The sequence below is a fragment of the Dermacentor albipictus genome, chromosome 1 (assembly GCF_038994185.2).
Source record: "Dermacentor albipictus isolate Rhodes 1998 colony chromosome 1, USDA_Dalb.pri_finalv2, whole genome shotgun sequence".
Classification (NCBI taxonomy): domain Eukaryota; kingdom Metazoa; phylum Arthropoda; class Arachnida; order Ixodida; family Ixodidae; genus Dermacentor; species Dermacentor albipictus.
Window position 1 is genome coordinate 61,072,811 of NC_091821.1, and position 26,313 is coordinate 61,099,123.

At 42.6% G+C, this 26,313-nt stretch overlaps 1 protein-coding gene across 3 annotated transcripts in view; it reads left to right on the top strand.

The window, feature by feature from the left end:
• Nucleotides 1-26,313, top strand: part of LOC135918350 (inhibitor of nuclear factor kappa-B kinase subunit alpha-like) — a 90,159-nt gene that overhangs the window by 42,821 nt on the left and 21,025 nt on the right. For all 3 annotated transcript variants that reach the window (XM_065452023.1, XM_065452022.1, XM_065452024.2), the window contains exons 10-16: nt 3,813-4,039; nt 11,536-11,637; nt 13,495-13,541; nt 15,819-15,898; nt 18,339-18,451; nt 18,552-18,598; nt 23,847-23,949. In XM_065452023.1, the coding sequence (XP_065308095.1) occupies nt 3,813-4,039; nt 11,536-11,637; nt 13,495-13,541; nt 15,819-15,898; nt 18,339-18,451; nt 18,552-18,598; nt 23,847-23,949 (719 nt within the window). The remainder of the gene's footprint in view (nt 1-3,812; nt 4,040-11,535; nt 11,638-13,494; nt 13,542-15,818; nt 15,899-18,338; nt 18,452-18,551; nt 18,599-23,846; nt 23,950-26,313) is intronic.

Genomic DNA, 26,313 nt, shown 5'->3' on the forward strand with positions numbered 1-26,313 from the left:
GCACGTACCTGTGGAACTAGACCAGCTGGAGTCTCATCCACTTCAAAAATGCATTTTCAAGAAAAAGCCATCCTGAAATGCAAGTTTGCACAATGAAAAAAAAAAAAAATATGGGAGTTTTCACTTAAAACAATAATGGCCTCGCACGTTTCAGCCAGCATGGGGGCAATAAAAGCTCACTGCACAAGCGCATACAGTACTTATGAAGTGCAAAGCCTGTGGGCAACATGACATACATGCGTTGCACGAACACATACATGCAGTGCTACAGGACAAACTGTGGGGCGCTGGGATACGAATTTTGCCAATGCTTAGAGTTGATATTTGCAGAAACAACCAAACAGGAGACCGATGCGCCTCTGTTCTGTGCGGATATGGTGCTGTTAAAAGGTGAAGCCTTTCTCAGTTGCAGGCTTAGATGCCGCATTACGCGTAAGGTTGCTCGATGAAAATTTGCTCAGGTAATCATGCGAAACATGTATGGGATGCTGCAGTTTAATACCTTCATACACAAAAAGCACAAAAAGCCTCATATGCATACATGACAATTCCCAGCTGTATTAGAGTGAATGAATGATTTTTGTACATGTCTGATAGCTCGTTTCGATATATAACATCACACAAAAGACGGATGGATTGGAATCGTGACACACACCACTAGTGCTGGTGGTGTGTGTCGTTCTTGCTATCTGTCCTGGTTTCTGTGTGCCATATATTGAAATTAAAAATTACCGACTCGCCCAAATCAGTTTTGCTGATAATTCAGATCCTTTCGCAGCACAGTCACGTGCCCCATGTTACTGTATAAGGATGTCTGAAATTTCAGATGCTGAAGCCCCTTGATGACGGATCTTTCATACTTTTTTACTGTGGTGATTCATAATGGCACTAATCAAGGCCACCACCACCGCCATTTTGATTATCTCACAGCCTGAAACCAGCACTCTCACTCACAGATCTGCTGGCAACTGTAGACAACCATAACCACCGTGGCCATTGTGTGCTGTACAATGCTAGGCTTAGCTGCTTCGACGTTTGCTACCAAGCTTCCAGCTGTTCGGTGCCCTATTTTAAAGGGCAGCTCTTAGTCACCCGTTCCTACAGCATAGGCAGTGGTGTAACCGAGCGAACGAGCACAGCAAAAGATGAAAGACATGAGGAGGAAAGTGGATAGGAAGGTGCAGAGGAACCGTGAGACGGAAAGTGGAGGAGTGTATGGCGAACGCATGAAAAGAAAAGCATAGTGCGGCGACGATGGTTACAAGATGGCGCCAGAGTAGCATGCGTCGTCTGGGAGGTCTGGCGACAGCAGCTACTGTGAATTGTGCCCATGCGTCACCCACACACTGGATCTCGCGATCGAGGCAGTTACAGCACACCTAGCTCCATTTGCAGCATGCCGCACGAGACAGATCGTCTGCGCCAGCCAATATATCGCGAAATGAAAACACGTGTAGAACTGTGCTCAAATTTCGCATTAGGGAGTATCGTAATCGCCGGTGAATTTTTTCATTGAAAGGATTTGCCCCTGTCACCTATGGCGGCGACTGTGCCTTCATCACCCTCACCGGTGACTTCGAAGGGCCGAAAGCATGGCAACGGTCCAAAAAGCATTGCAAAGTACCGGTACCTAAAGTCAGCTTCACCGCAATACAGCAATGTTACGCGGTCTAGCATATGCAATTTATTGCGGTGAAGCATGCCATGAGTAGAAAGGGGCCACTGTCATGGGACATAGTATGTGTTCCTTAATTGTACACATGCACCCACTGTCTCCTGTCACAGTATGAGTACTGAGACACTTAACAAGCATACTGGCAGGCCTTTAGAGCCATTTTGGAGGTGGCTGTAGCGATTTCAGCCCTTGAAGACTAAAAGGCATGCATTTTTTTTTTTTTTTCAAACGTATTTGCGATTCCTAGGGAGTCTGAAAAATCCGATGTTGTTTGTAGAATGGCTGCATGGCCAGAAAGTGTGACGGCACACACCGTGGGGTGCTAGGAAAAAAAATTTTGTGATTACGCCAACAGTTAAGTCTATGAGCTTTCCACCAAAAGATTATCAACTTCAATTACAACCAAAGAGGACACCTACATGCTTCTATGTACTGCATCAATACCCTAAAGTGATCCTGCTGCACATCCACAGTAGGCAAGGTGCACTCTTATAAAAAAGCGAGTGCGGCTGACACAGAATTTTTTTTTTTTCTTGAAATACTTAGGCCTGAATTTAGTGGTGCGGCTCTTACACAAAAATGTATGCGTCATTCTCAGTTATAATTTGTGCCAACTGCAGCTGTATTGATATTAAGAGACTGGGGACCTAGAGACCAAAAGAAAAATTTACAGCACTGCATTGCCACAATATGAGAAAATGATACACAGTCGCATGCTTTAATTTAGAAGGACACCAAAGGCAAATATTAAGTCAATGTAGACTGCTGAAATAACATTAGAAAAACCTTGCAGCACTTCCTTCATGCCAAGAATAGACGTGGATCCAGATAAAATCTCAGTGGAAAGGGCCTGCATTACTCTAGCGCAATTCAAATCACCCGTCTCGAGCAAGGCAATGTGACACTGCATACATCACCCTCCTTTATGGCCATCAGTGAGTGAAACAGCACCCAAGAGCTGGCACTACGGTTTCTTGCATAAAACGTGAAAGTGCAACCAGAAACTGAGCAAGGTCATCACAGGGATGCTGCATTTACTGCTGCTTGCAGTTAGTATGAGCTTTGCAAACCAGCAAAGGTGGTGCAGCACTATGCAATGCCGAAACTACCACAACATGTGTGCAGGCAGTGTAGGGTCGAGCAAGAACGAAGCCTTTTGACCACCTTTGTCGCAATAAAGGGTAACGTCAATTAGTTATTATATATATATATATATAAGAAACAAATAGAAATGTGCAAGCAGCATTTTCCTTGTTCTTATAATACGATGCAAGCATCTTGTTATTGTTAGGGGTTAAGTACTAGTGGCAGACTTATAGTGAGGCGTCGTAACATCAGCGGGCTAGTACTGGTATTTTCTGGTAGTCTCAAATCCTGTTTTACATTTACCTCAATTGTTTACTAAAGTTCTGTTCTCAGTAATAGTGGTGCCTTAGACGTTTTCAAGCATTACTCTGTCAATATAGCTCAACTTAATATTTGGCATCAGTGTCCCTTTAGTCCCTCCTTGAACTACTAAGTCACCCAATAAATGTATTATGCAGTTGAAATAGACAATACAGTACATTCTTGTGGAGTTCCTTGTAACAAAGCATATATCAGGTGCATTAAGTTGGAGTGATGGTGATTCTCTTGTCCCTCTGCATGTTTTTTCTGTGTCATGTGTTCAAATGTATAACAAATTGTTTGAGCACTCGTATTCAGAGCGAGCAAGGCTTTTGAAACTCAGTTGTTTTTATACCTCATACTTGGTTCTATACTTTTCTCTTACATTCCATCAACCTGGCCAGACAGCATTCTGTCAGATCTTGAGATTGCAAATTGGTTCTATGTCATAGGATTCTAAAATATTATGAGAGGCCTTCAAACTTGTGCAATCTAGTGGCATTGAGGTTAAGCTATGATGTTGCTGATCATTTAATTGGGTGCTCTAGGATTCAGAACTGAAGACATCTAATGCACGACATTTATCAAATTTGCAGGATGCTAATTTCCTAAAACAGCTTTCTCTCTCTCTCTTGCTTATTAAACTGTAAATTTTTCGTTATGCCCATTCCCAGCTTTTTCATTATTCCCACCCCTCACTTTTATTTTTCCTTTCTTTCTTCCTTTTTTTTGCATTTTTTACTCTGTGCAGGAAGCTGGAGAGGTGATGCTTTACCTTATTGACACGTCTGGCCATACCGACAAGGATGAAGAGTCACTTTGGCTTCAACAGTTACAAGAGTGCACAACTCGGCTCTCAGACAGTCGCACCTACTTGAAGAGTATTGAGATCAGGCGGGAGTGGGCTTTGGCAACTTATACTGTGCGCCAGTCAGTGCACACATTTCAGAATGTTCCACGTGCCTTCCGCAGCTTCCAGTGAGCATTATTCTTTCTTATTTTCCCCCTGCCTTCCAGGTACTGTTCAAGAGCCACATGCTCAGCTGTGGAATAATGTAACAGTTGCTAAGGGTTTGAATTTAAACTCAAGTACAACTTCATTAGAAGAAATTGCAGTGGATTTTGAAGAATTGTAAACCCGCATTTAATAATGGTAACACATTTAAAGGCTTGGCTGGCATATTGCTTTAAACATGAAATGCTGCTTTCCCCCATTTAGGTTAGTTTGAAGTTGAAAATCTGTAGCCCAGTTAATGTAATTTAGAATTTAAAAGTGAATGGAATCTATTGGAAGCCAACACCATTGACTTTTTCCAATCATCTGAGTAAGAGAAAACTGCTTGGTGGAAACACAGAGGGTGCGTGGTAAGCCTGCACCAGAGCACAGCACCGCACAGTGCACAGGTCTGACCTGTTTGCCATGTCACCTAAGACAATTTCCAATGTAAATTGTCTTGAATAAAGAGGGATGAAGAATCTGACAGCTTTGTATGCTCACCAGTTAGGTGCAACCCAAATGCATACAGTAGCGTATTTTCCATAGTGATGTCACATATACCGAAGCAGTCTTGCAAAGCCATGTCATGCATTCATGTGTCTGGGAGACAACTGCAAGTACTAGTAAGACATTGTAGATATAGGCAGTGTTGAGAGCATTTGGAGCATGTTAAAATAGGGTTTTTGTGCAAATGACAAAGGACAGTAGAGACCAAATTTAAAGTGAAAAACTTCAGTTTAATACTTGTGTTACACAGGTGCTCATGAACTCCCTTCAACTTATAGAGCAAGTGACCTCCTAGTGGAGTTCGACAACAAGGGAGTTGTAGTCATGTCACTAGCGAGCTTTTCACAAAAGCTGCCAGAGGCACTTTAGGCACTGTTCGGTTTATGTACGCGCACAAAATTTTCAGGTCTAATTGTTCCTAACACTATTTTACTGAAAGTTGTTTCAATGAAAAATTATCGTAAAAATTTTTAGCGGAAAGTAAAATGCACTCAATAAGCATAGCGACCTCTACAGTGATGCTGGCAACCATGTGCTTACCTGGGTATTTTTGTATACTGTGGCACAGCAACTGATTTTTGCTGTTCTTGCTGTAATAGTGTGGCCTGACCACAACATTTTGTTCCCAGTCATTTTGTGCATGCTTACAAAGCACAACAGGACACACTCACACTAAGCACGAGAAGGATGGATCTGTTTGTACAATTGATGGACACTCTGGATCGAGAGTATAGGGAAGCAGTAAGCATAAATGTGATCAAGCGTTGCTTGAACTGTCCTGTAATGGAGCCAGAATCATTACACTTACAAGCAAGAGTGAATTAAAGACAAATTAAAATTAACATTTCACTTATATGTCGAGCACTGTGGGAATGAGACTACTCGCTTCAGCCTCCGAGGGATATTGCCGAACTCCCTTCACCAGTAGCTCCATTAAACTTTCTTAGCAGGAGAGTAACACTAAGTGCATGTTCCTCAAAATAAAGGTGGGAGTTAAAACAAGTTTAAGGATGCCCATTTGACATAGACATAACACTTATATAGCAGTGAACATAAGCACAAAACTGGTTCCTTTGTTGAACATCATTAGTTTACTTTTTCTAGGTCTTCTACTTTGTGAGAATTTATATGCAGCATGTCCCAGCTAACTTTCCCAAGGTTTATAATGTATCAGGTAGATAAGCCGAAATGATACGTGCCTGCGTATAGCATCTTCGGCGCATGCTCGCCACTTGTGTGCCCTTTCCTGTATTGGGTATAAAACGAGCACGAATAAATGCTTGGGTGTCTTCGTTTGCTGAGAACTGGTCCAGGCGGTTACTCTGTCGACACTAGAAACGATACATGGTGTCAGAAGTCACGCCCGTAGTGCTCGGGCACGGTAAAGCAGCATGGAACTTGTGAAGCCAGCAGAGCCGCTACATTTCACCGGCGAAATCAGTAAGCAATGGAAGCTTTTCAAACAAAAGTTTGAACTTTTCTTGGTTGCCTCCGAGCCTGACAAGAAGCCTCGACCGGATGCCTCAAAGATTGCTTTACTGCTAACCGTGGCAGGTGACGACGCACTGGAAATTTACAACTTCACCTTCGGGGACGATGAGAGCCGGGAAAGTTACGCAACTGTCATAGCCAAGTTCGACACCTACTGCGCAGAACAGCTGAATGAAGTGCACGAGCGCTACCTCTTTAGGCAACGCGTCCAAGCTCAAGGTGAGCCGGTTGAACAGTTTGTCAGAGAGCTCAGGAAGATGTCTCGTTCATGCAACTTTGGCACCATGGCAGAGTCGTTCATACGTGACCAAATAGTTTTTGCTACAAATGATGACAAAGTAAAGCAAAAGTTGCTGCAGGATAAGAAGTTGACCTTGGCTAAAGCGGAAGAAGTCTGCAAGGCTGCGGAAATGACTGCCACGCAAAACGAAATCTGGTCTCGAGAACAGAGACAGATAGACGCTGTCAAACTACGGGAGCATACGAAGCAGCAGCAGTGCGATGAACGACCTGCAATGTTCAAGTGCCGCAGGTGTGGACGTACGCACAGTCCGCGAAGCTGCCCTGCATTTGGCAAAGTGTGCAGAAAATGCCAAGGGCAGAATCATTTTGCTGTCCGTTGCAAGGTGAATAGACAAGTTAGGGAAGTGAGGAGCACCGAAAATAGCGAAGAGGAATTTGACATCCTTGATGTATCTGTCAACAGCGTTGGAAGATCGTGTGACCGTGACTGGGTGGTCAGAGCGCAAGTTGCGGACACGACAATAGACTTCAAAGTTGACACAGGATCGCAAGCCAACCTCGTGCCATTCTCTGCCTACAAAAAACTGCAGCCGAGGGTACCCTTGGCTAGAAGCAACTGTATCCTACGATCTTACAACGGAGGAGTCATCAAGCATCTCGGAGTCATGACTACCACGGTGGCCGTCGGAAGCAAGACGGCAAAGATTAATTTCTTCATCATGAAGAAGAACCGTCATGCCATACTTGTACTGCGAGCCAGCGAACTGCTTGGACTGTTCTCGCGCACCGTAAACGACATCGGAATAAGCAACAGCGAGGCAGTTGTCCAAGAGTTTCAACAACTTTTTTCTGGGACTGGATGTATCAAGCGACCATACCGCATGGTTCTTCGAGAAGATGCGGTGCCAGTCGTCCAGACAGCCCGCCGTGTGCCCCTTTCCTTGAAAGAGCCTCTGCGCGAAGAACTTGACCGCATGGTCAAAGCCGGCATTATAGCCAAGCAAGACCAGCCGACGGACTGGGTGAGTCCTCTAGTTATTGTCAGAAAAAAGGACGGAAAACTACGGTTATGCATGGACCCGAGGAAAATTGATGACAACCTCAAGCGCGAGCACTATGAGATGCCGCATCGATATGCTGAAGGACCTTAGAAGAGCGTGACCAAATGCATGTTCTTGGCTGTTGTATGGAGCAAGTTATAGTATTTTTTGTACTCTACTGAATTGCACAAACACTCGAGAATAATTAACCAACTACGCAAGTATTAACTAAAGGGCAAAACTTGCAATGAGAAAGTTGTAAAGCATTCTAAGAAACATATAATTCAGTAGCTTCCACCTTCCAACTTGTTAAATAATAATTTTTCTGCATCGTAAAGAAAGCCTGTAAAATATTAAAGAAAGGTACGTGACATGCCCACTTGTGCGCCATGATTGCACTGCTCTCAAACGTGCCATGTATGAACAAACAGTGCATTTAACCTGGTGTGCTGCCTGATCTGCTTATCACTATCATGAACCACCTTGAAGAAAGCACATCACTCGCATAAATCGCGCAGTCAACACCTCCATCGCTGCCCTGTCACTTTTCTAAGTGGCAGCATGCACTATTCCTTCATACGTGGCACATTTGAGAGTACTGCAATGGCAGTGCGCAAGTGGACATGTCACATGCTTTTTTTATATATATTTCACTCGCTTTCTTTGGGATGCAGAAAAAGTTATTACATAACTAGTAAGAAGTTTGAAGCTGCCTAATTAGATGCTTCCTAGAGCAGTCTATAACTTTCTTATTGGAAGTTTTGCATTAAATTTAATACTTGCAAAGTTATATTTCATCTTCGAATGAGTATGTTTTGTCTAGGGCCCTTTTTATTGGAGGGGTGAATTCCTTATGGTCATCAATTTCACGGAGTTTCTTTTGCTCTGTATACTTTATGTGCAATTGGGGTTGAGTCGTGTGGCCTCACTGTCTGTGAGTGACACCTTCAGTTTTGTCAGTGCAGAGTGTCAAAGTGGGCTAATGAGAGTAGTTTTAGGCTGAATCTTCAGAAAAATTGCACCCCTTTTACAAAGAAGAAGGGCCTGGTACCGGAGCCCAGTGGCAAGCCGCATGGACAGTGCATATGTCAGAGCGCGGAGCGCAAGTTTTTAGGCATCATAGTTGGCTCAAAACTGTCCTTCATACCCCACATCGGGTGTCTTGGGAACAGGTGCCTAAAAACAGTGGAACACTCTTAGGATTCTGTCATATACTGCATGGGGTGGTGACAGGAAGTGGCTCACTAACGTGTACAAGAGCCTCCTGTATGCACGCTTGGACTGCGGTGCCGTAGTTCATCAGTCTGCTACTCTGAATGCCTTGAAGATGCTGGATCCCGTTCGCCATTTGGGCATCTGCCTGGCCACAGGGGCCTTTCAAGTCCAATACAAAGTCTATATGTATAAGTGAATAAATGTTCACTCCATCTGCAAAGAACATACATCAGCTTCACATATTTCCTCAAAGTACATGCTAGCCATGAGCATTCTTGTTACGTAACTATTAACAATTGGATGTGCACTGTGTTTTTGTATAACCAACCCACAGTGAGACAGCCTTTTTCACTACGTGTGTGTGGATGCTTCGCGAAGAAATATATGTATCACTTATCAAACACCGCCCAATGTCTCCAGTGAAGCTGCTACCACCGTGGCCGTGCCAGTAGAATGTGGCGCATCATTAGTCAATGTTACAAAAAACGTTCCAGAGGCACACATTCGAATGTCTATTTTAGAACTTCAGTTGAAGTACTCTTGCCCTGAATTTTACACCGACATTTCAAAGTGGCATGCTGGCATGTCTTTTGCAGCTGTCAGTCCATCCTTCTCGGAATCTGACGTAATGTACCCCCAAACAAATATCTTTACTTCTAAGGCCTATGCAGTACTGTCAGTGGTAAAACACATTAACAGATTGAAACTACAAAAAAACAGTATTTACAGACTCCTTAAAGGGCCCCTCAACATGTCTGGTCATTTTGAGCTGACAAGCGCAGAGCATACAATGCACGCTAACGATCGTGTTTGCAAAGAATTGCATCGCTACGTGCCGCGGAAAGGTCTGAAATTTCAATCCGAATGCTGTTTTCTCTTTCCCTCGTGGCGACCACGCTCCAAGCCGAGCGGTGATGTGCTTAACCCTTTGAGGGTCGAATTATTTTGAAAAAAACTTTCCCAGGTGGTCAAATTACTTTATTGCGGATCTTGAATGTACAAAATGTATAAAGTCGAGAATAAATAGTAAAAAATAATTAGGAACAGTATTTTGGCGTCGGCATCACTCAGAACTGCAAAACATTCAATAGTATTTCCGAGCGGGGTACTCCTTGAAACACGGGTCTATATACGCACAGCGCCTTATCGCAGTCTGCACGCCTAAAATGCGTGTCTGTACTCTTGGAGCGAGGAGTTGTGTTGGCGCGCACATGACATCTCTGTGTGCGGCTACCTTGGGCAGAGGTCTGAGGCACCCTCTCGCATAAGCGCGTTGTCGCGGAGAGCGAAAATGCCTCGTGAGCGGTGGTGATGAACATGCTAAGGGCAGTGCCAATCAAGATAGCAATCAACTTCCACCGCCCCTGCGAGAGCGTGCCGACAAAGAGAAAAACCACATTTCGCTCGCCTCCGTTGCGATCACGCGGCGGAACTGAAACCGCGAAAGCGCGTTGCCACTGAGAGCGAGAATACCTTGCGAACGGCGCCGATAAGCAAGCTAAGAGCAGCGACAATCAAGATAGAAATCAACTTCCACCGCTCTGCAAGAGAGTGCCGACAAAAAAAAAAATGACGTTTCGCGCGCCTCTGTTGCGATCACGCGGCGAAACCGAAACCACCAAAGGGGCGTTGCCGCAGTCTGAGCGACGCGCTGAAGCTAGCAATCAGCTTTGTTTATCTCCCCAAGACGGTAGCACCAATTTCAAACGCATCTTGTAAGTGCTAAGAGGTGGCAGCACCTACCGGTGAGCACGCATCGTCTTTATGGCGCGAAATTTCAAACGGAACCGTACCCGTACGGCAAAGACCTTGCGGGACAGAAAACCGCCGCCGTACATGTACGGCAAAAACCTTCAAAGGGTTAAGTCCCTGCGCCTACGTACTCGTGTCCACAGTGTGACATTGCTCCTGGTGACATGTGACTTCGAGAATTATTCAAGGCAACATCTGTTATTTATGTGATCTGTTGCTTGAATTGACAAATTGAAGTTTAAAGAAATAATAAAACACACAAACGGAATGTCTGTGTGTTTTTTGTTTTACTTCACACCGAAGCAAGAGAGATGTACTTCCGCTTCATCTGCTTGTTCTCATGGTCGTGTAGTCATGTGCGCAGGTACCGAAACCGTGCCATTTTCTACTGTGTTCCAGTGTGTGTTCATGCTCTGCAATCTGCTTGTATCCTCAGTATTTGTGTAGCATTGAATTATACTGTCATATTGTCCTTATGCACAGCGCGCAAAATCGTGCGCTGCATGAAACGAGACATTACAACAGCTCGTGCGCATTGCCGTCAGCTAACTTGTGCAGTGCTGGAAAAAAAAAGGAAAAAAAAGGGCGAGGAGAAAAAAAAATGAAGGCGGCGCCCATGATGTATGCGTCACGCGATCCTGTAGGGGTAGTATGGAAGAACACAGGGAAGGAATTTCGCTTGCAGAGGCTAGACGGGTCTAGTGGAGAGATTGTTTCGCTATGCATTGGAGCTCGCCTTCTGAAATCAAGGGTTCATGTCACTGAAATATTTCTATCACGGCTATTGATCAGCCGATTTGAAAAAGAATTTTGAGCCAGAACGTTCCCTAGAGGACACATAACAACTTCCAGCATTTGACAAAAATTTGCTATGGGGCCTGGTGAGGGGCGCTTTAAGTGTTGTGAAAGCTTTGAAGTCTTCAGCAGCACAAAAATTCTGCAATTACTAACATTCTGAAGGCAAGCAGAGTGCAAGAACTTAAAAGTGCTTAGATTGCAAGAATGCCAGGTGGTTAAAATGCAGTACAATCCTACTGCGTTCCCTTGTAGCTCAGATGCAGCTTTGTGACATAGGATTCAGGCAATCAGCTAGAACATTTTCGTAGAATGAGTTGTCAAATGCTGTTTTGACTGCAGGTCCTTGTACCATGTCTCAGCAGTGACTGCTAGCAGCAAAGGACTTCTTTACATTAGAGAGGTACTGAATATATAACATGCTTTTTCAACAGGGCGCACTTGAGCTCAGAGATTCCTGCACTGCAGAAGGCATTGTCAAGCATTCATGTCGACGTGAACAAGCTCACAGCAATGACGAAAGTTGTGCATGAAAGGCAAGTCACTTTGTCCTTGGTGGCGTTGCTTCTCAGCTGAATGCTGAGAAGCAACAAGTAAATATGGTAAGGGAAAGAAGTGAAAACTCGGGAGAGAAAATTGTTAAGAAAAGTGTGACATTTCTTGAAGCATGTCTTTAACAGATTGCTGCCTGTTCGTCGTTGTTCATGGTTGGCTGTCATTTACAGCTTAAGCAACTTTTCAATTTGCAGGGATTTGGTTCTCAGCCCGCTCCTTTTTTGTCATTGTAATAAATTAACTGCCACCTGGCACTTCATTTGTGTAGGCCTGTACCAGTTGTTCACTTCTGTGTTCATGCCTATGGCCAAGACCAGACCTCAGTAGAACTTGAATCTAAAAGCTGATGATCGCACTGCCTAATGAAGTGCAAATTCACTATTATACTCTTAAGTGCACTGAAATTATTTTTCAATTAATTTTCAGTTTCTTTTTTTATTTACTTGAACCTATTTGTGATAGCCTTGTGTTGTATGAGTGTGCTGTTGCTGCCTTTTTACTATACTTGCATTCATGCTCTCATACATTGCTTATTTAGAAGACAGCACTCTTGCACCAATGGCATCTCTCATAGCCTAGATGTTGCCTTGGGCCTATTGTTGTGATAGCAATTATATGAACACTCAGGGCGCACATCTGCCGTAGTCATTGCTGTTGCCATTGCCTTGATGCTCCGTATAAAGTCCAAGGGTGATAACATCGTCCCCGCGTGCCGTATGCGGTATGTGCGAGAAAGCTTACAAGGGCAAGCTGAGGATGGCGGCTGTTGCATATGGCACAGCCACCATACTTGAAAGCTATCTGTGATGGGGACTGAGTCTGTGTGTAGGTGCACTGATGGCCTAGCTTCGTGTGCGCTGTGTTCTCACCGCTTAGTTCGTGTTGAGGCAAGCGGTAGCATGAAGGCATAAATTCGCTCCCTTCTGCTGCCGCGCTTCCTCACTCCAGCATTGTGACAGTGAGCTCCTGTGTTCATCAAGTGAGATGTGTTCATGTTTACTTGTGCGTGCATGACATCATGCTTGTTAATTTAGTTAGTGAGCAAATGTTTACAAGTTTACATGGCCAATAAAACTAGTATCCTTACTTCGTATAGCTGTCTACTAATTTGCTATCGAAATCGACGCTTTGCTTTTGGGTGAAACTACGACTTTTTCACTCAGTCAATCAATGCCCAAGCCTTTAAGACACTCCTTTGAGTATCATTCAGTGTAGTGCCTGCATGCATGTGCACTCACATAAGCATGCTGGAGAGAGGTCAGGCTTTTATTACTGTACCAGCTGCATGCTTAATACACCCAATAGTGCTTCATCCCTGTGCTGCATTATTCTTGAGCTATGCCAATCTTAAGGATGACATCAGTGCTTATATTCAGTTGTCTGGTACCCTGAATGTGGAACAAAATATAGGAAGGCATATCATTAGTGCAAAATTAACATATTTAGTTTTCTATGTTTCTTAATGATAGCTGCTGAGCACAGTTGACCTTACATGCTTGAACTAATAAAACAGGCATCATTCAAATGGTAGAAAGTTGTATCTTCAAGTGTCTCTCTCTCTCTCTCTCTCTCTCTCTCTCTCTCTCTCTCTATATATATATATATATATATATATATATATATATATATATATATATATATATATATATATATATATATCCTTTTTATTACCACTCCCCCCTCCTCCCTAGCCAATATCATTTTTACACTGCCTTGACATGCGACTTTCTAGTTTGCTTATATTTACATATGAATGTTGCTGACAGCCTAAAGTCTTTTTTTCACCAAGCCTAAAAACCATGCAAAATTTAAATCACTCTTCTGTCATTCTTTTTTAGCTATACTACAGATGTGGAATGCCTACAGGATTGGATGAAAAGCAAAGGTCAGTCAAAGCCACGGAAGTTTTACTTCAGGTTAAGAGAGTCTGTTAGTCAAACTATAGATCATTCCCATCCTGAAAGTTATGCATCTTTTCAGGTGAGTTGTACAGCTGTCAATTATAGGAATGATCATTGAACCCAATTCTAATCTGATGTTACTCTGCATATTTAGCAGCACCATTTAAATCTCGTGAGAAGTGAACAAGGTCATGGATTTCTGCATCGGCTGCTCTACTGCAGTAGGAGCTCTCTGTCTTCTTTTATTGCAGCAAGCTTTAGCTTTCACTATGCCGCACAGTTTTAGTGTTAAAGGAACAGTGAAAGGGAGCCGCAAAATCAACATCTACATGCAAGCCAGTGCTGGCAGAGTGGCAGAGATAACTTGAACAAGCAGTGTCAAATTGTAGGTCATGCGAGAAGTTAAAAATAAAGTCTAGCAGAGTGGCACAACAATGGGTGCATTCTATGAAGAATGAAGAGAGAAGAAAAGCTTTGAGGGTCTTATTTTATTCATCATAGCTCTGCTGAGGCAAAGAAATCTTGGGAAATTCTTTTAGGAGCACTTTTAGGAGCAGATTTTCGTAGTCATGTATGCCCGTTCATGCCAAAGTCATTTTTTCAACTTCATTTAAAGGTATTTCAGGACCAAGTTACAGTGATTTTTTTACTCTGCTGTATTGTTATTCTGCACAGTGGCTGATAGTCAAAAGGAATACATTCTGTGGATAGCTGCAGAGTTTTACAGAGCCGTGGTGCTGATAGCATTCCAGGCTCCACCTAGTGGCTACCCTAGCCAATCCAGATTAATAGTCAATGTCTGTACCTAGTTTGGCACATATCAATGGCTCAATTTTCATCATAGTGCTGGTTGCTTAGCTGCTTTGTGTACAAATTGACCTGGCATTTTCAGTTGCCAGTCCACTTTACCTTTTTTTTTTTACCACTAGAGCTTAAGACTAACCAGAACAAGTGTTAGTTTGCTTTGACAGTACGGACTGTTCATTCCTCAGAATTTGGACCATTGCAATTTATTTTAGGTACCTGTTATTTGATCTTTCCGTTGAGTGTGGGAGTTGGCCAACGTTAAGGTGCACATTGAGAATGGATGGTTTATTTACATTACATACAAGACTTAGAAACAAGTAAAATAACAGTAAAAAGTCATTGGCGGCCGGCAGCAAATCGTACGCCGCGGCCAGTGGCAAGAAAAATGTCTCTCCCTTTCTGATCATTCTCTGGCTTATAACCCCTTCAGTCTTTCGGGGTCATGTCATTTTCAGCCAATCATTGAGCCCGTGCAGGTGTCGTCATTTTCATCCAATCGTAGGGCCCATGCAAGTGGCGTCATGTTCGGCCAATGGGGCAATGGGCTCTACCCTCCAATGGCCTCACACGTCCGGCATTGCCTCCCCACCTGGTCATCCTTGAATGACCTTCCAGTGCTGTAAAGCAGCTTTTCTCGGGACTAAAGTCAACTACCTCGAAACGTGCCGACCTCCATGTACACTTTCAGGAAGCGTCACACACGGGGGGAGACAAAATCTCCATGTTCGACCAATGCCTCCTTTACTAGATGCCTGCCGCGTGAGCCGAGAAGCTGGTTCCTGCCCCTCTCCTCTTTACTCTACCCCACCTGGGTCGGCTGCGAACGCTAGCTGCGATGGCTGCAGCAAGCCTAAATCACGCAGCCCTGCCTCCAAGATTTTAACGGCATCTCTTGTGATCCCGGAGGCTGGACCCGTGGTCTCTCGTCAAGCCATTGGTCAAGCGCGCGCCAGCCTAGTAATCGTCACTTCCTCCGTAACAGGAAGCGGGTCGGCTGCGAGCGCCGTCTTTCCGCGACTACCCTGAACTACGGGAACCTCCACTCCAATGGGAAGACTAGTGACGCGGCAGGCATCTAGTAAAGGAGGTATTGGTTCGACACATGAAGATGGGATAGCCAGCCTGTCTGGCGGGTGCGCTAGCATGGTTGACGCATGCTGGCACACCATAATTGGAATGCATCGGCGAGTGGTTGCACTCGGAGAACTTGACCGATGCTGATTAATGGTCCATATCTAGCACTGTGTTCTCTTTCTTTTGCCAGTGCTATTATAAACAGCTCCACCACCACAGTGTCTGTGATAAGTGACTAAATAATTTTCTATGTTTATATTGCTTGTGCAATTGACACTGCACAATGAATATTATATATCCTACTGTGGCACTTTTAGTTAATTATAGATCGCTTCAGTGCTCCATATCAAGTTTAGTGTGCTTTTCTGATGTTTCTGCAGGTGGATCTTCGACTGGTACAGACAGCTTGCTTAAACAATGGTGTGTTTGTGATGAGCTGCTCAGTGATGTTTACAACCAGGTATGTCGGTTTGATTTTAAATTAAACAGACTTGAAGCAGAACATGCCTTTGCCCCATATTCAGAGAGAAAAGCTTGAAAGAATACTGTCCGAAGTACCCAGTAAGTCTATAGTACATTATAATTAGCACATGGTACTATTTCTGTAAGTTATATAGTGTTAAAATTAGTTATGAGGGGTATTATTTGGCCTATATCTTCAATATTAATGTGTTAATTACCATTCATACTTCTTGTTTGTGTAACTTTCTTCCAAGCTTTCACGTATTCGGGGGGGGGGAACAAGCGTGGATGCTGATTTGTGCCAGTAATTACAGGGTTTGTGTGCTCTTCTAGATACATTGCTTCTTATTTACCTAGTGTCTTAGATGTAAAAAGTCCAGTTTATGGGAAAATGATTGCTTATCTACTGTATGTGCTGGGAAACATTTTTGTGGAGAGCTTTTCATCTTCCTCCCAATCGTAATGAAAGTTTGATTAATATTTAATCTCTAACATTGTTGCTTATAAAAGTGAAATCCAAGATATTGCTAGACATCAGTGTTTCCTATGGCATCTCATGAATTGTTTGAGAGGGGGTTCACTTGCAGAAAGGCAGAAAGATTAGCCTGTGCTAGCTTACTCTGACCTGTTGCTCTGCTTTTGGAAAGAGGGACTTGTAAGGAGAAGAGTGATATATTCCCTATGCATAGAGCTATGCCTAGCAGCACCTCTGTGTTGGCTGTGTGAGAGTTGCCTGTCCACAGTCAAGTGCATTCCACATTTTACTCACAGAGTTAAAATTCCAAATCTGATTTTTTTTTAATCATGAAGGTGCTATGACATATAATTAGTTAAGAATCCCAGCATATCTATGCTGGCATGTTAGGGCACGACCACATTTTAGGGAGTGGTATAGTGGGGTAGTACTCCAGAATAAATGCCTTCAGATCGTCAATTTGGTTTGACTTGCTTTAAGTATCTGTGTTAGTGATCATAAATATTCACAACATTTTATATTGTCTTAACGGCTCCTTAAATCGCTCTGGTTGTTATCGCGGGAACCTTGGCATTCTTTTCACATTTCCAAGCACATTTCTGACTGATCTTGCCATGACTAGTGTAACCTGTTCATGATTTTTGCAGTTATACCTGTAGTTTTCCCCAAGTTTATTGTGTGCATGGCAGGTTCTTACAGAAACATCTGATTTTGTGTTTGTAAAATTTCTTTTACTTCAGTTTTATGTCCTTAATGTTGGAATTGTACTTGTCTTGGTGCTTCTTTTTGTTCTTATATAATTTAGTTTTTAAATAATTGATAAAATAATACCATGCATACCTTTACTTGGTTGATGAGACATTGCTCTTTGCACACTACAAAATTCATCACGAGGAACAGGTTCATTTGTGCTATAAACAGTTTGATCAAACTGCCTACCTTTGCTCTCGAGGTAATCCATTTTGTCTGCAAGATGTATTTTACTGCAACCAAGTTTACTGAGATGGTCTTTAAAACTTTTTGTTCTAACATTCAGCTGCATTAGGGTGTCTATCTTGGCATTCGGTAACCACCGGTGGCTCGTTAATTGTCTTGTTATTCTTCCTAGCACTCATGCCAACTGGCATTTTAATGCAAAAAAATGGGTAAGGCATACAGACATGGACACAAGAGAAGAGAAGTGGACAACATGAACGCCTTTATTGCATTATGAATCCTCACCAACTAGCTCAGCTTTATGTCATTATAAAAATGCCATTTTAACAAGCCTTCTTCCATTTTATGACCAAGATTTATTGGCGACCTACCACTGGCAACCAAGAAGAGACTTTTCCAAGATGAAAGTGTGATAAAAAACAGATGACCATATTTGTCACAGCACTGCTATGAACACATTGTCGCTACTGTAACACTTGCCATTGTGTTTCCCCACCTGTATCAAGAAGGAGATATGAATCTTGAGCGACACACTCAAAATTGCAGCACTCTGTCCAGTGACAAAGTTCATTTTGGTGTCAGTTTGAAAGTTTCTTGCTGCCAGTGATGTTGCAAGTGCTGGAGTGTTTCTACTTTGGGAGAGGGGAAGAGTGTGGCCACAGGCTTTCTGTATAGACCAGCAGCTGGTCTTCCACACGAGTGATGACTTCTCTTTTGTCTCCCCCTTTAAACATGTGCTTGAGGTGCCATCTGCATTCAAGAAACAAACACTGAAGTGACGGTCATTGTGGACTGTATGGTGGCTGACTGAAAGTATTCCAACCAAGGCCTCTAGCAGGAATATAAAAAGATTTGTAAGCAGTGTGCTTGATCGCTGTGTCACTATCATGTGACCAGAGCACAGAATTGTTCAGTTTATTTATGTGTTAAATTGTGGCCATGTTCCTAGCAGAAGTGTTTTGATTTTATACGCTGGTCGGCTTGTACTGGGGCATTTGTTGTTACAGTCTGGCCTTTCTTTTTCAAGCGTAAAAAAGTCGAGTACTGCTTCAACAAGTTCAACAAGCTGTGCACCATCCTTGAAGAGAGCCAGAGGACCCCATATGGCCAGAGTACACCATTGGAAATTCTTGACGCCATGTGAGCTTGCATTTATAAGAAGCATTCTCATTTCTTCTGCTTTTTGTCTTTCTTTGTTCAGGAAAGAAAAATTGTTTTGTTTTTTTTTTTCTTTCACCAGCATGGCTCGAATGTTGCAACTTTACGAGAAAGGCAAACAGAAAAGAGGTATGTTGTATAAATCACTTCTTATGTATGAATAGAAAAAAAAAAAAGAATGCACACATTACTTTTCGAAAAGAAAGGTGGTTAACAGAGGGGCCCGATTTTTATTAATCATATCATGAGAAGCCAACAAACGAAGACACCAAGGACAACACAGGGGAAAATACTTGTACTTACTAACTGAAATAAATGATAAATTAATGGAAATGAAAGTGGATGAAAAAACAACTTGCTGCAGGTGGGGAATGATCCCACGTCTTGGCATTACACGCCAACAAACAGACACCAAGGACAACACAGGGGAAATTACTTGTACTTACTAATTAAAGAAATTATAAGTTAAAGGCAATGAAAGTGGATGAAAAAATGGCTGTGGCTTAGGTAAGGTTAAGCCCAGGATGCGAAGCATACTAGCCTTTATTTTAGTTGTTGAACCACTGTTTAGCCTGGTGAACTGCTGTTGCTTGGCTATATTTGGTTCGGCTAGACGAAGAAACAACTCATGCATTACTTCTTCGCCTTCAAGAGTGGAACGCGACAGCGTTCCCGTCGACCCGCCAAGGGGTGTAAGACAATGGGCTACAGGGCAGCGACTACGCGCCCCGCATTGGACGCGGTGAGCGTCGAGCAAAGCAGCGTTCGGCGCGGCAACGAAATGTGCGCCTGAGCAAGAGACGCACGCCTTAGAAACAGCGCGTTTCTAAGGCAACACCGCATTCACTAGAGGCGCTTTTGTACCGCTTTGAAGCGTTGTACTCGTGGCTCAGTGGTAGCGTCTCCGTCCCACACTCCGGAGACCCTGGTTCGATTCCCACCCAGCCCGTCTTGCAAGAGTTGAGCCAAAGCCACTTCTCCTCTGTCGTGACATCACGGTGTCACGTGATTTCATGGTCACCGCCGCGCCTGAGGAGCTGGGTTGAGCCCTCGTAATATGCTTCGCATAAAAACAACTTCCGCAGGTGGGGAACAATCCCACGTCTTCGTATTATACGCGTAATGTGAAGACGTGGGATTGTTGCGAAGACGTGGGATCGTTTTCCACCTGTGGCAAGTTGTTTCATCCACTTTCATTTCCATTAATTTATCATTTCTTTAATTCAGCTAGTAAGTACAAGTAATTTCCCCTGCGTTGCCCTTGTTGTCTTTGTTTGTAGGCTTCACATTACTTTTCATGGCATAGTTTTAATGCTAGATTTAGTTGTTGTTTTTCTTAGCTTTACAAAGAAGAAAAAAAGAAAGGGCAATTGCTTTTTTGCTTTTTAAGATGTTGCACTTTGTTAGCACAAAGTTGAATTTGTGTGATTATCTCTCCACCTCCCCTCCCCTCTTGTTCCTTTTTTTTTCTTTGTTTTTTTTAGCATGTGCAGTCATTAAGTCTAGAAAAAAAAAAGAAGTCTTCATTTGAAAAATTGCTTTCATAGACCTGCATAGTGACAGCAGCCCTGCATAAATGTTTCTAGTGCATAATTCAATATTCAACACAATTTTTGAAAACCCATACATACTCGTTATATCAAGTAAAGGAACAAATGTACATTTTTTGTCGCTTCTTGAGGAGGAACTGTTGACTTTGAATCTCTGTTGGAGGTTGCTTTCTTCTTATCTTACCTAGTTCCTCATGCCCTTGGTAAAGTTCTGTTTAGATGGCTTGTATTCTTTTTTGTTTCATTTCATTATTGCTTGAAAGTGTGGTGGCTTGGTGTACTTTAATAGTGAATGTTTTTATGGATGAGCTTCAGTTGGTTGTTGGCATACATCCTGTCAGTTTGTCTTGTCCTCGTCTTGTGCCACTCTTTATCATTTAGAGTATGAACAACCAGCTAGTTCAAACTGAAATATTTTTCACGCCGAAGACATCCAGTATTGATATAAATAGAAGTCTGCTTTTTTTTCTTCTTTTCTTTTCACCCATGCTCATGCTCTTAAGTTCTAGGTCTTACCAAATTTAGCTTATCACATGTGCTGTGCTATGTCATTCGTGCTCAATGGATGTCTGAAAATGCTAGGTTAAGTAGTTCAGTACTATTAGACTTATAATGAAGTTTTTATATTTATACAATCCTGGATGACATATATAGAAAGCTCTTGTTCATTATAAGTTGCTCCTTCATATCAGTTTATTCAAAGTTTTGTTGTGGTCCTGCCTCAAGTGAACAAGGTTTAGACCTAATTACCCTTAAGGGCAGTGATGGCACATTCAACCTAACATCTAGAGAGAATATAGCTGAAAGGAAGGAGCTGCTACTTTTGACTTCCATACCTGTGCTTGTACATGTATCGAATAATAAATGCATTAACAGCGAGCAAGAAAAAGCACAAACTGTGCAGCTTTGTTGGAACTTGTGCTGAGTGCATTCTGTGCATGATCATAGAGTTGCTCAGGAATGTGTTTCCTAGACAGGCATGAGCTCCTGATAGCTCATACCTGTATGATAAGATGTCGATTTTGATGCAGTGGAATGATGGTGCTACTATTTCATGTTGCACTAAGAGCATGATTTTTTTAAGTGGTTTCACCGTAAACAACATGCACATTGACTTTATTGTAAATGAAACAGGGCAAGTAATGCTGGCAAATGTGCTACCATTGAGCCAGCAATTCAAAGCATCGTGTATAACTAGCGCTCCTATTTATGCAACACTAGTGCTACACACAGGGAATAATGCACTGGAACAGGCTTGGGAAATGCTCTGGAGGATTTTTGTGATGTTAAAGGGCCCAATGGAAATTCCGCCATGCCCCATGGGAAATTTTCATTGTACACTTCAAGTTGTAAAGCACCATACAGGGGGTGCTGCAAGAATTCTTTGTGAAGGTTTAGTGATTGCAAGCCAATGAAATGTTACTAGGTGGTGAGCTGCTCTTCCTGCAGCGGAGAGTTGCTCTCTCCCATTGCTCGATGTGCTGCACAAGGAATAGGAACAAGCCTTTTTCTGCTGTGGAAAGAGCAGCTCTTGCCAGCAATGACAGGTCAGACAAAGAACCGTTTGTGAATTAAAGTTCATCTCTCTCTCTCTCTCTCTCTCTCTCTCTCTCTCTCTCACTCATTACCTTGACTAGCATTCATAAATAACAATTCTCCCTTTCCTTATATCGGAGACAAAAGCCCGCATCATATTTGCATCACCAGTCACATTTCCCCGTCCCCCCTTTCATTATTGTAATGTCAATTATATGGACACTCCAGCTGCACTCGGTTTGCATCAGTGTCGTGTCCCGCGCGCGCGCGCGTGTGTGTGTGTGTGTGTGTGTGTGTGTGTGTGTGTGTGTGTGTGTGTGTGTGTGTGTGTGTGTGTGTGTGTGTGTGTGTGTGTGTGTGTGTGTGTGTGTGTGTGTGTGTGTGTGTGTGTGTGTGTGTGTGTGTGTGTGTGTGTGTGTGTGTGTGTGTGCGTGCACGCGCACGTGTGCGTGCATGCGTGCGCGCGTGCCTGCATGTGTGTGCACCCACATGTACACACAATCCACTGTCCCTACCACTTGCAGCCTACTGGCAAAAGAATAAGAGTGATATATTGCACCTTGCAGTGATAGCGATCACACCTTATCTACAATGTAACAGTTAAGCATTACTCCTTACTTTGTTAATCATGTTGCTACTTGAAAGCTTACGTTACCACACTTTAAGAGCAGCCACTGAGTTGCATGACAAGTTCATACAGGCTGATCATTTTTAAGTTTTATGGAATTTTTAAAAATAGCCTTTTGCAGATAACATAATTCTAGTCCTTGAGCTGGATTATTCAGAAAGGCAGACATTACTGGCATTAGAAATCAAAACACATAATAGCTTGTATACAATGAATTAACAAAAATGCACTAATTATATTTTGAATTAATTACTTTATGGCACGTATGACAATTTACTAATTGTAGCCAGTGAGTTTGCAAGGCGTACTTGGAATGAATTTCCGGAGTGACGCTAGTTTGGAGATATGCGGCATCAAACTTGCCGTAAAAATGCACTGTTGTTCCACTTACTTTTTTAACAGAATGCTATTTTATGCATTGAAGTACAAACATAACCTAACATAACTGCAATATCCACATATTTATTCCACACTTTGGGAAATAAGGTCTCAAAACTAGTGTCATCCTGGAAATTCATTTCAAGCGGATACATCTTGCAAGCTTACCAGCTGCAATTCATTATGTGCCATAAGGTAAATAAATAAGAAGGTCATTAGTAAATTTTCATTACTTAGTTTAATATGTGTTTCAATTTCTCGTGCTAGTAATGTCTGCCTCTTCGAATATTCCAGCCCAAGGACAAGAATTATGCTATCTGCCACAGGCAAATTTTAAAAGTTCCATAAAAGTTAAAGATGATCACCCTGTATAATGGTTGCACATGCGTCATGATGTCATGGTCTACATGCTTCCATCTGACCATGATTGCATTAGTTACCACCACAGCAATTTTATGTTGATAAAATTATGCTGACAGGAACCATTACATAGCAAAACTTGCCCCTCCAAGCTCCTCTAGAAAAAAGATCAACAATTCATTGTTATTCACGCAGTATAGTTTCCAGGAATGCAGATTTTTGGGCTAGTTGGTTCATTACATCAATTGAAGTCATAGGAGCACGGACAGGAAAGACAACAGGGCGTGCGCTATGTCCACGTCCGGTTTTCGCGGCGTCCTGTCGTCGTGGCACACATCCTGTCGTCATTCCTGTCCGTGTCATTCCACCAGCACTATGGCTTCAATTGATAAGTTTCCAGGAAATATTCCTAAAACTGTGTCTGCTTAAAACCAAAAAAAAAAGTAAAGTATGCAAGATTTTGTTAAAAAATGAAAACACGGAACCTTGTTTAATAATTGTGCTAAGCTAAATGCTTAAACTTACTGTTGCGCAAGTGAAGCATGTAACAATATTTTTGTAAATGGGGTTTTTAAAAATGTATAACGAATATATGTTAATTAAGAAAGTTCAAGGTTTCTTTTAAAATCTAGTTTTTTTTGCTTATTTTGTCGCTACTGCAAGGGTTAAAATGAAATTGGCATCTTTAACATTACCATTGTGAAAAAGGCATGCATGTGTGTGTATGAATGTGTTAATGCAGTTTTTGATCTCAATTATGATAGAAGACCTTGTTTGTGCTTATCACAAATTACACTTCTTTTCTGCCTTCAGTAATGGTTGCCTGTAAAGCTTGTGCAGTTGCTGAATTATGAAGTTCATCTGTGACATCAAGAAAACCGTGCGACACAAGCTAGTGCTCATATGTCCTTTACTGTCATTGCAGATTATGACAGTGTGTCCAACACCTGCACGAATATGTGCGAAGCTATTCGGGAGCTTGACCAAGAACAGGAGCGTGTACTGAAGCATGTCAGCCCTTATATGAGGTTTGTCACTTGAGAACACAGTAACTTTCCCTTCCTTTTCCGTTGTTTTAAAGGGACAGTAAATGTAAATATCAAGCCATGCTAAAGTTAAGAGTGCCTCCAAGGTGTCGAAGGCATTGCTTTTACCAAGAAATGAACTCCCGTAAATACAAAACAGGATCGGCACCTCCACTGTGAAAAATGTCAGGGACCAGCTTCATTGACTTGACATGGTAAATTATAGTCAACCACTAATAATACAAAATTATGCTTTTTCTTTAAACATAAAAAAGAAAAAGCACTTTGGCCAGTTTCGTTGGAATTTTCTATATAAGAATTTACTGATAACACCTCCTCATACCACTCTGCTTGTAGTACTCGTAAAAATGTGGTGTCAAGTCAGCATAGGCAACTGACTCAAAGGCAGGCAGCAGCACCCAGCAGAATAACCTCTGGAATCACTGGTGCCCCATTAAGAAACTCTATTCGTACATATGTCTTGAGCAGCTTGAATCCACTGCAAAGAGTGCGGGTGCAAGCCTCGCCTAAGAGAGACTATCATTCTGGACAGAAGTCGAGACAGCGTGGCCCGCGAGCTGAAGGAAGCCTTCTACATTAAAAGGAAGGGCACTGAATGCGTAAGCGAACCATCTAAAATTCTCTATAAAAGTGAGATGTCATTTTTAGAAGCCCATAGTTAAATTTGAGCATGTTGCTGCGCCGCCCACGCCTGGTGAACATTCCTAATCTTTTAGTTTTTTAGGGGGTACTCCCTTACGCCAGTGTTTGTGTATCGTGTTACCATTATCACTTATAGTCATTTGGCCCTGTACACCACGTGTCATCTTCACGAACGTCACATTCACAATCGTTCTATCGCCTTTTGCCCTTTTACCATGTGATGTGTTGACAATGCGCGAGTTGCGCCGCCAGATTTGTGTATATATATTGCGTGCTTCCGCCATTAAAGCATCAGTTGTCAGTAAGCGCTCGTCCGTGTCTCTCCTTCCCGTGTCGTCTGTTTGGCGCTATAGTACTTCACGAGGTCATAGGTTCGATTTCCAGCCATGGTGGCCGCATTTCAATGGAGGTTGAAATGCATAAAACGCTCGTGTACCATGCACTGAGTACACAAGATTCCAGGTGATCAAAAGTAATGTGGAGTCTCGCTACAGCGCACCTCTTAGTCATATGCTGGTTTTGTCACGTAAAATTGCAGAATTTATTTGAGTTTTTAGTTTGAATGGCAAAGGAAATGTGCAGCCCTTTCAGTCACTATTTCCTTGGCAAGCAAATCATCTTTTGGCATAAGAAAGCAAACATTACGAGTTTTCAAGGAGGATAGTCTAACAGTAGAGATTGATTTAACATTTGCCTTCAATGTCTCATTAAAGGTCCCTCTAAAATTGTGTTACATAAAGGAAGGCACAATGTTTAAAAAAGATAAAATGTACACTAGGGGTAGTTCAGTGAAGATCCTGAGAAGATAGCAGGTTATGAAAGTTACTTTGTTGGAAAGGCCGTTACATTCTGAAGCTGCATCGAGAAGCAGGGACTTGGTGATGTGTGTGAGCACCTAGTGCAGCAACTTGTGGAGCATGCCTACAGGCTGATTCAATCAGATATTTTGTTACAGAAGAATTTCATTGACCAGAGCAGACCTATCATGATTGAAAAAAAATGAGGAGGATGACATTATAGCCTTGCAGAGGCTGTTCGTTCTAGGCAGTGCTACATGCTTCATCATCATCATCATATTCATCATCATCATATTTAAGTCCACTGCAGGACGAAGGCTTCTCCCTGCAATCTCCAATTACCCCTGTCGTGCGCCAGCTGATTCGAAATTGCACCTGCAAATTTGCGAATTTCTTCACCCCACCTAGTTTTTCTGCTGTCCTCAACCGTACTTCCCTTCCCTTGGTACCCACTCTTTAACACTAATGCTCCACTGGTTATCCACCCTATGCCATTACATAGCCTGCCCAGTTCCATTTTTTTCCTTTTAATGTCAACTAGAATATTGGCTATCCCCATTTGCTATCTGATCCACACCACTCTCTTCCTGTCTCTTACCGTTACCCCCAAAATTTTTCATTCCAGTGCTCTTTACGCAGTCCTTAACTTGTTCTCGAGACATGTTTTTTGCCGCAAGTTAGAACACACACAAAAGGAAGACGCATAGAATATAGCATGGGAGGCTACGCGGCTTCTATGTGTCTTCCTTTTGTGTGTGTTTTTACTTGCGGCAAAAAACATATCTTTTAGCAAGCACCAACTAGGCCAACGAGCAGTTCTGTTGTTCTCGAGCTTCTTTGTTAACCTCCAAGTTCCTGCCCCCTATTTTAGCACTGGTAGAGTGCAGTGATTGTACACTTTTCTTTT